This window comes from Saccopteryx leptura, chromosome 6 (genome assembly GCF_036850995.1).
Source record: "Saccopteryx leptura isolate mSacLep1 chromosome 6, mSacLep1_pri_phased_curated, whole genome shotgun sequence".
Taxonomy (NCBI): Eukaryota; Metazoa; Chordata; class Mammalia; order Chiroptera; family Emballonuridae; genus Saccopteryx; species Saccopteryx leptura.
Window position 1 is genome coordinate 146,567,114 of NC_089508.1, and position 9,666 is coordinate 146,576,779.

Genomic DNA, 9,666 nt, shown 5'->3' on the forward strand with positions numbered 1-9,666 from the left:
TTGTACTTATTTTGGAGCACAAATGAGTTTTCATTTGTAAAACTGAGCTAAGCAGAGGTAGAGGTCAAGGAAAAATTTAAAAATAAGAAAAACAAAACAGAGAAAGAGATGAACACAAAATTTTAAAGTACATAATAATTTACACACTTTAACAGGATACTAATTCCTAAAAATATTTCATAAAAATATTGTTTGGTTTTAAGTAAATTAAATGAGTATGTGATACAAAAACCTATTGAATACTGAGCAATTTGTTGAGATCTTATATTTCCTGAAAACCAAAACTATATTGAAAAAAGATTTAACCTCACAATTGAAATAAATTCTGTAAGTTTGTGTAGGTTCCTGGTATATATTTATGTGGTAAAAGACTTTTTAGTAGTTATAATGTGATTCACATGGAAGGGAGAAGATAACAATAGGAGAAGCCAGGAGTACACAAATTCTTCTTTTACCCCTTTCTTCCATTATGAAGTCCCTTTAATGTTCCACTGAGTGGCTTAATATGTGAGGTTTTCTATGCCAATTTGCAGTAGCATTCCAATGGAAGTTATTCAAATTTTATATTACCATGTGGTCCTGGAATCACCAAGAACTAAATGTGATATAAAGAGTTATGATCTCATTTTTATATAAGGATTTAGAAAGCTGATAATTGCCTCCCTAGTCTTGTTCTGAGATTAGGGTGTGCTTTTCTAGGAAAATTATTTTCTCTTCAGAAAGTTACCATTATTTAGGTACATAGAGAACTGTTTTCCTTGTAGGCATTTTGGTTTTGTTATTGAAACTAAGCCAAAAAAATATCTGGTTCAAACAAAATGTTATCTGTAAATCCAATATAAAACACATAAAAATGGTTCAATTTGGGGTGACATGGAAGTAGAAACTGGAGTACAGCTGTCCCTTGGTTACTCCACATATGCATAATTTTCTGTTGAACCTTTTAGAGTCCCAAGAGCACAACTGGAAAAATCCTCAGTAAAATATAAAGGTCACCAGATTAGAAATCCAAAAACCTAAACTATAGTCTCAGTCTTACTATCAGCAAGCTGTGTTACTGAACCTCTGTGGGTCCAAATTTCCACATATGTAACACGGAGATTGAACTAGATATCTTTCAGCTAAAATATTTGAGGGAACCATTAGCAACTGTATGCAAAGCACAGGACTGTGCTTTATCAGTTCTCTACTGGAAAATAAGATGCTCACTCACTGAAGGATGAAATTTACATGCCTACCTCAAAATTCTGAGTAGTAGATTATTTTAACCTTAAAAGTTTAAGGGACTTAAAGAGAAAATTGCAATATAAATTTAATTCTAAAATTGTTCTGCTTGAGCAATTTCAGTATATCTTTCTTTCTCAGTTCATTTTAAATTTCATCCATTCACTCATCAAACATAGCATCCACTATCTGACAGGCACTGAGCTAAGTACTAAGGATGAAAAAGACAACCAAAGAATGTCCACTACTCTATAAGTATTCATATTCCCCTCCCTTCAAATACAACAGGCAATGTGTTCTTTTCAACAGAAATTTTTTGATTGTCCATGATGCTGAATCTTTTCTAAATGAGAGATGATGATGCAAAAGGACATGTTAAAGCGAAATGAAAATGTTCTCATTTAGAAACAACTGTATATTTACAAACAAGGATATTTTAAATAGGTGGCTTTGATGTAATTGATCTTCGATCAACCTGAGCAAATAGTATGCAGTTTTATAGAAATAAAAGGTTTTGTTTTCCCAATAAAAAGAGTGTCTCTTAAATATGAAGATGGTTTCATTGTCCAGAAAGACATAATCTCATTGATGGCACCCCTAGAACCCAAATGGTTCTGGATTACCAGTGGTTGCTTGAAATGGATTGGGGCCAAAAGGAGAACCATTGGATGAAGTTGCCAAAAGAAGCTTTGAGGATTGAGGGGAATTGTGAAAGGCCTATTTCCTCTTGATTTAAACCTAAACTCCCTTGTGATACCATCAACAGTTTTTGGGCATTGCTCCCTTTGTTATTCAGACTGGTAGATCTCCCAGTTCAATCTACAAATACATACCTATTCATTCTGAGAGCGACTCTCCCCAGGGTGGAGCTGATGTCCAGCCCCTGCTCTAGACATGGCACCCTTTCCAATACCAACCCAAAGGTTGACTCCGATTCCAGGGTCCATCCACTACCATCATCCACCCCAGCACCATTTTACAGAAACTGGCCTCTACACCATTACTCCCCGCCTCTCTTCTGAGAGTACCCAATGGGTGGAGTCAGGGCTGCGGTGGGAGGGGCCTGAGGCGGGCACATTTAAAGGGAGGCAGAGGGCGAAAGGAAGCGGGAGAGGAGAAGAAAGGGAAACCAGGGGGCGAGGCGACGTCCAATGACAAAGCCCACGGGTGGGCGCCGGCCGCCATCTTGTACCGGGCGGCAGGATCTTCACCCGCGTCCTCCGCCCTCGGAGGGGGAGGGGCGGCAGCGGCGGAGACGAGAAAAGTAGCGAGAGACGCGCGGGGCGGAAGGCTCCTGCAGCGGCCGCCGCCGCGGAGCCGGACGCAGGAGAAGGCGGCGGCGGCGGCGGCGGTGGGACCTGGCGAGCGCAGGCGGCCCCAAGCGGCCTCCGATGCGGCGCAACGTGAAGAGGCGGCGGCCCCCGGCGGCCCCGGCCTCGGCCTTCCGGGGCGGCGGCTTTAGGGCCGGAGTTGGGGCCGGGCTGGAAGCGCAGGAGAAGGTGGTGTACTCGCGGTCGCAGATGTCGCTGGCCGACACAACCAAGGCGCTGGGCGAAGCCTTCAAGCTCTTCATGCCCCGCAGCACGGAGTTCATGAGCTCGGACGCGGAGCTCTGGAGCTTCCTCTGCAGCTTCAAGCACCAGTTCTCCCCGCACATCCTACGCAGCAAGGACGTCTACGGCTACTCCTCCTGCCGGGCCCTGGTCCCCGACCCCCCAGAACCCCCCGCCACCCGCGGCCAGGCGCGCAGGCCGGCCCGGGGCTTGGCGGCCAGGAGGAGGCGCCGCGGAGCCCTGCCGTCCGCCGCCCGCAGGAAGAAACTGCCGCCGCCGCCCCCGCCGGTCCCCGAGGAGAGCCGCCCCGCGGACCCTGGGGCTCTCGGCCCTTCCTTCGGGGGTCGCACCCTCGAGGAGATCTGGAGAGCGGCCACCCCGACGCTAACCACCTTCCCCACCATCCGCGTCGGCGGCAACGTGTGGGGCGAGCGCAGCCTGGCGGCCGTGCGGCGCCGGGCGCGCCAGGTCCTGCGCGTGAACCTGGAACCCGTGGTGAGGCTCCGCCGCTTCCCGGTGCCTCGAATGTGAGACGCGGTCCCCGATCCTCGGACGGAGCTTCCGCCTGGAGGGATGAACAAGTGTCAGTCGAATGTTTACAGATCCGGCCAGGACTCCGTCCTCTAGTCTGCACTTTACGGGCGAAGAAGTCACCGGATGGTGTTCCCGGCCCTGCGCCCCTGGATGCGGCGCCGCCGTCCGGGACCCCCGGGCAGGTGTGCTCTCTGCTGCCTCCTGGCACCGCGTCTGTAGAGGGAGGAGACTGCTGGACCCGCAGGAGAGGTCCTTTTTCTTCCTAACCCCAGATTGAGACGTCTCCAGGACTGTAGGGGCAGATCCGTTTTCTCTCCTTTGGACTGACTCTACCTCACTGGTGTGGAAGCCTTCCGAAGAAGTCATTATTTTTCCAAAGGAATTTGGTTTCGTGCTTGTGTGATAAGCCAGAATTCACTTGCTTTTTATACCCCTTTTCTCCGCTACTTTTTTTTTTTTTTTTGATGCCACCCCTCTTTCTAGACGAAAGATCAAACATGTTTTGTGGTGTTGCACTAGTTTGTGCTCAGGGTATTCTGAATCCCACTCGTTTCCTAATATGAACTGGATTCCATTGCTTTGACCAAGGATGTTTTTCTACGCTATACAAGCTTATGACTGTTAATAGTGCAAGGATTTGTATGGCTTTGAACTTAATGGGCTGGCTCAGTGATAACAAAGAGATGCAAAATACGACTGTTTAATTATTTTAGGGTGTTTTTGAAGATTTTATATTGAAATTTAAAGTTTATATATATACTGAGCTCCTAAAGAAAATGGTAAAAACTCATAAATTTTGTTTAGGAAAAACTGACTTGTTAAACTTTTAAAAATTGAATAAAAATTAATGTGCATTGATACCACATGGCTTGTGATTAAAAAAAAATAAGTTTTATAAAAACCTGGTGTTGATTAAAGAGATGGATGGAATCCGATTGGGAATGATTTGGCCTCTTTGCTCTGGTGTAACATACAAATATAGGAATATTTCAAGGGTAATTTATTTTTAAATGGGAGTCCAGTAGGAGAAATGAATGTGTATAACTATTCTGATGAAAATGATAAACAGAATACCCATTAGAATCCTAAGAGCCGTATATGTTCTAAAGGGGTGGGGACATTTCTTGGTATAAAAAACTGGTTGAAGTTACTTTGGGCAAAATAAATCTTTTTTGCTTTTGTGTTGTCAAGAAATGCCCAGACTAACATTACCTCTTTTATAAACATCATGACAGTTTACCATTTTGTTCCACCAGTTTCCTTTTTTATCTTACTTCCATTTAAATTTATGTTTGCAGTTAGGAGTCTTTGATAACTGAAGACCACAGGGATCAAACAGGCTAGCCACACAGAGTTCTGACCGGTTTTTTACACTTTTATAATAGTGTTTATACCATATGGCCCAGTGTGTAATTCTTGATTATCCAAGTGCCTTTGGCCTTTGTGGCAGCAAAACTTGGTGGTTTTTAGCTAGTGATGCCACAGCCAGATTTTACTGCAATATCTGAAGGGTTAAGTAGTGTTTTTGTACCACTGTTATTTCCAATTCATTCTGCTATGGAGCGATCTGAACTGGGCTGGAAATTGATATATGTAATACTCAATATTAGGGTTTATTTCTGCTTGTCAGCTTCGTTAGAGAATAATAAGAGCTGCAGAATAATAATAATAATAGAATAATAATAATAATAATAATAATTTTGACGTGTTTTAGAATTTAAATGGCACAGCTTTCTGAAATGGTTTTCCTAAGTTTAATACTTAATTGTAGGAGCTTTGTGACTAATTTCAGTGTTTTTGTTTTGTTGAAAACACACACATACACACACACGTGCATAATGTGTACATATATACATTATACATGTATATATATGACTATACCAGTTGCCTAGTAAGCAGCATACTTTTTTATTCACTACTCAATGCATTGTTACAAACACTGTCACATGAGTTAGTAAAAGTGAATAATTAGAAGATGGAGAGTGTTAAATTACATTTGTGTGATAGGAAGCTTACCAATTTTCTTTTGGTTATTAGCTTCCATTGCCAATTTCAATTATATAAGGTTTTCTCTTCACCCCCACACCCCTAAATTGTTAACTGTTTAAGCTAACTAGCACCTGAGAAAACGATTTGTATTCATACCACTTCAATACTGTAGTTTTCTAATAATTAAAAAAAACCCCAGTGGCCATATTAGAATATCATTTCAACATATACCTTATTATATAGTTTCTCAGAGGATTTTGAAATTAGACTTAGCTCGAAAGATAACTGCTCAGCACAAAACAATCATTGACAACAAGCATTTATTGTAACTCAGTTTCTTAACTTTTTTTCCTCATGCCTTGTTACTTTAGTGCACTTAAACTTACATAAATGCTTCTTTAGATTATCTGGGCTGCCTGATTTAGTTTGGATCTAATTGCCATCCTGAATTCAATGTTATTTATCTGGTTTATTAAAAATCCATGCCATTTCTAGTTGGTAAAATAAGATGTAAGAAAATTTTTTTTATTTTTGCCTAGTTTTCTTTAGCACAACCTGTTACAACTTCTAGAATGTGAAGATACAACTAATGCAGTTGATTAGTATGTTAATAAAACAGTGAAAATATTTTATGGGTACTTTTGGGCAGAATGTGAAAAGGAAGCTGGCACGGTGGCCTTTACTGTGAGGCATCCATATACTGTCCTCTAATGTGAGTCTGTAGCTTAGCTTGTAAATAGTTTTTGTAAGAAATCCTATGATCTTTATTTATTCTTTTACCTTCACTTATATGTCATATCTCACAAGCAGAGGGGAGAAGCTAGTAGGAAGTGTATCACCGTGCTGTGCTTTTATTTAATTTTTAACTCTTGAGTGCCTAAATGTGGTGATGGGCACCTCAAATAACTTTGAAATTTCTGATGTCATTTTTATTCTTCCTGTCAACCAGCAACTTATCTTTCCATACTGAAACCAGTAATGTCCTGATTGTTGAAGCGAAGCTTCATTGTTGATAGTGCAAAGTGTCATTGTTGGGGTGTGTATTAATTTTGTCCAAGTTTGAGTACCCTGTGAACAAGTGTAACTTAAGTTGGTGGCTGACATCTTTTGATTTGCTATGTGCGAATCTTAAAACTCTTCAATAAAAAAAAATTAAAATATTTGAATACAAAAAATCTGAGCAATTTTGAACTCAAAATTTTTTTGTTGTTTTAAAGGGTTGCCACGGCATCCTTTAAATCCATGTTTTTTTGATGGACATATCTACATAATATTTTATCAACGTGTTTAAAATATTTCTTGATGAATTGTTATGTCAAGTGCATTAGAAGGCAATTATTTGTAATGGAACTGATTTTTTTTGGACAGTTTGATGTGCATATGATTAAGATTTACAGTATGGTTGTACTTTGCTTTTTAATTTATTAACTGTAAATAAATTTTAGAGAATAGACTGGTTTTTCTAATGATGTTGAAAGTTTTTGAAGTGGGATTGTATATTTACCTGTGAATTGGAATGCATTTTAATTTACAATGTGATAAATTTTGACTTTTTTGTGAACTTCAAACTCCTGGCAGTTTTGAGATATATGTTTCGTGGTGTGGAAATGAGTGAGTCTCCAGGACAATGTTTCATGCCTTAGCCCAAACAATTACCCAGTTTGTCAGCAGTAAAGACTTTAGAAATGCATTAAAATTTAGTTTTGAGTTATAACCCTAAGTCCCCTTGTGGTAGTGATAGAAAGTCTAAAGCTCACATTCTTTCATAGTTATAAAAGAAAGTAAGAGTGTTTCTTATGAGTAGCATTAGTCAGTGTTGTTTCACATAATTAGTAGAGCTAGAATTTTCATTATAGTCTAAAAGGTAGAAGTGGAATATTAACAAGGGTGGGATTCACAATATAATCTGAACTAGTGTTTGTACCTGATTTCCTATAAAAAATGGAGTCAGAATTGTGTAACAGATATGAGTCACAGTGCCTGGGATAGAAGTAAGGCTTTACTGTTTTCATTAGAATTCTAGATTAAAGTTACATCAACTTTTAATGCCTTAGCTTCAAGTATCAAATGTGGTTAGTAGAAGGAACTCTTGGGTCATTCTTAAAAATTTGGGTCTTATCATCTTGATTTCTTCAAAAAAGATTTAAAATGTGCTGTTATGTGTTTTAAACTGAGATTTCTAGAAGTAATCGATTAACTGACCTGAGAACTTGCCAAATTTCCACACTTAAGTTTTCACTTGGAGTAAGTTTAAGTTCAGTAAGGATTGATTAAAAACCATGTTAATCTACATATTCAGATCTAAATTGGAATTAATTTGTGTGAGGTTTGTACCTGCAGTGTTAAAGGAAACATGAATATAATAGTTATTTTTCAAACAACAAAAAATTATTACTGAAAGTAAAAATGATCCTATTCAAAGCATTAACATAATCATTTTTAGACTCTGGGTCTAAAACCTGTAATTTAGCTCTAATTGCTCTTAGCACAAAGAATAACAACATATTCTAATTTGATGAGGGATCCCAAGTTGTAGTAGCTGAAATTGACACAAAAGAGTTTTCTTCAGTGGAAGGTATCCAGCCGAAAACAGCCTGATTGCAGTTTCACAAGAGCAATGATTTCTGTCAGCACTCACTTGTTTTGGTAAATCTCTCCCCAAACCATAATCTATAATATTGGTTTTCAACCATTTTATACTTTGGACTGATGAAAATAGTATTATTTTGGGGACTGCAAAGGCAGAAATCATTCTAGCATAAGTGAATTGAACTAAGATCATTGGATTGATAATCCTCATACAACATCAGGCTGATTGACTCTTTTGCCAATCCGCAGAAAATTTCAGGCAGACTGGTCTGTGGACCGTGGTTGAAAAACACCCATCTATAACATAAACATAGCCAAAGCCCAACTTGAAGGTAATGATCACAACAACATCAAACACTTTAGCTAGCCCAACAAATTTGAAGAATTATTTTACACAACCCAAAATTGGATTTCTTTTGCTTTTGAAACTATTCATAGAAATGTTAAATTGAGATTCTTCCAAGTACTGAAATTAACATGGTAAAGTATATCTATCCATATCTATCTCTCTGTATAAAAATCTTCTAGGATTTTTTCAGTAGATGTTCTTTAAATGTTTAGTAGAACATAGAAAAAAGGGTGTAACTTAGAATTCTAAGGTCTAACCTAAAAATTATTGAAACATTAAATATATTGTAAACACAGCTTCATAAAATTTTATAAATTCAATATTCTAGTGGAACCAATACTCAGGTTAAAAAAGAAAATGAACAGAACATTACCAGTATCCCAGAGCAGTGTTTTTCAACTGCTGGTATGCAAATGGGTGCTGGTCTGCCAGAATTTTGTGCTGGTCAGTGAAAGAGTTAACCATTCTGTGTTTTATGAAGATCGTAGACCATGTCTGTCCACAGCTGGCAGTTGAAAACCACTGCAAGGACCCCTTATGTCCCTTCCAGTCACTATCCTTCTCCCCTCCAAGATAAGGATTACTCTGAGTTCTTAGAACATTGATAAGTTTTGCTTGTTTTTGGACTTCATGTGTCATATGCCTAGTTTATTTCACTCAAAATTATGTTTGTGAGATTCATTCATATGAATGCATGTAGTTGTAAATCATTTATTCTCACTGGTATATAGAATTTTATTATGTAAATAGTCTACAGTGTTTTTTGCATCTCTTGATGGGCATTTAGGTAGCTTCCAGTTTGGCGCTATTATGGTTAAATCTTTAATGAACATTAGAGAACATGTCCTTTGATGAACCTTCTTTGGATGGATGGGATAGTATTTACCTAGAAGTAAATTTGCTGGTCACATGCTCTTTAAATGATCAGCTTCAGTAGATATTGTCAGTTTTCCCAAGTGGTTATACCAATTTATATGAATTTAAAAAATTTTGTATTAATTTTAATTTATTGTGTTAACATGGATTCTAGTGTCCCACTCAATATATCACTCTTAAGCCCACCTTCTTGTACGCCATTACCTGCCCTTTGCACCCTCCCCCTAACTTCCACCCACCTTCCCTTTGGGATTTGCTGTCCTGTTATCTGTATCTACGTGTTATGTGTATATATTTTTACTAATCCCTTTACCTTCTCTGATCCCATCCCCTCCTCCCCCTTCACTCTGACAGCTGTCCTTCTGTTCCTTGTGACCCTGCCTCTGCCTCTATTTCATTCCTCAGTTCACTTTGTTCATTAGATTTTTATATATAAGTGAGATCATATGATATTTGTCTTTCTCTGCCTGGTTTATTTCACTTAGCATAATAATTTTCAGGTCCATCCATTGCCATTGCAAAAGGTAAAATTTCCTTCTTTTTCATGGCTGT

The 9,666-nt window shown here is 39.0% G+C and overlaps 1 protein-coding gene across 1 annotated transcript; it reads left to right on the forward strand.

Annotated features, from left to right (window-relative positions):
• The first annotated feature begins 669 nt into the window (after positions 1-669).
• CCDC71L (coiled-coil domain containing 71 like) lies at positions 670-6,780 on the forward strand. Its single transcript, XM_066342380.1, has one exon. The coding sequence runs from the start codon at positions 2,616-2,618 to the stop codon at positions 3,306-3,308; it is 693 nt and encodes a 230-aa protein (XP_066198477.1). The 5' UTR covers positions 670-2,615; the 3' UTR covers positions 3,309-6,780.
• The last annotated feature ends 2,886 nt before the right edge of the window (positions 6,781-9,666 follow it).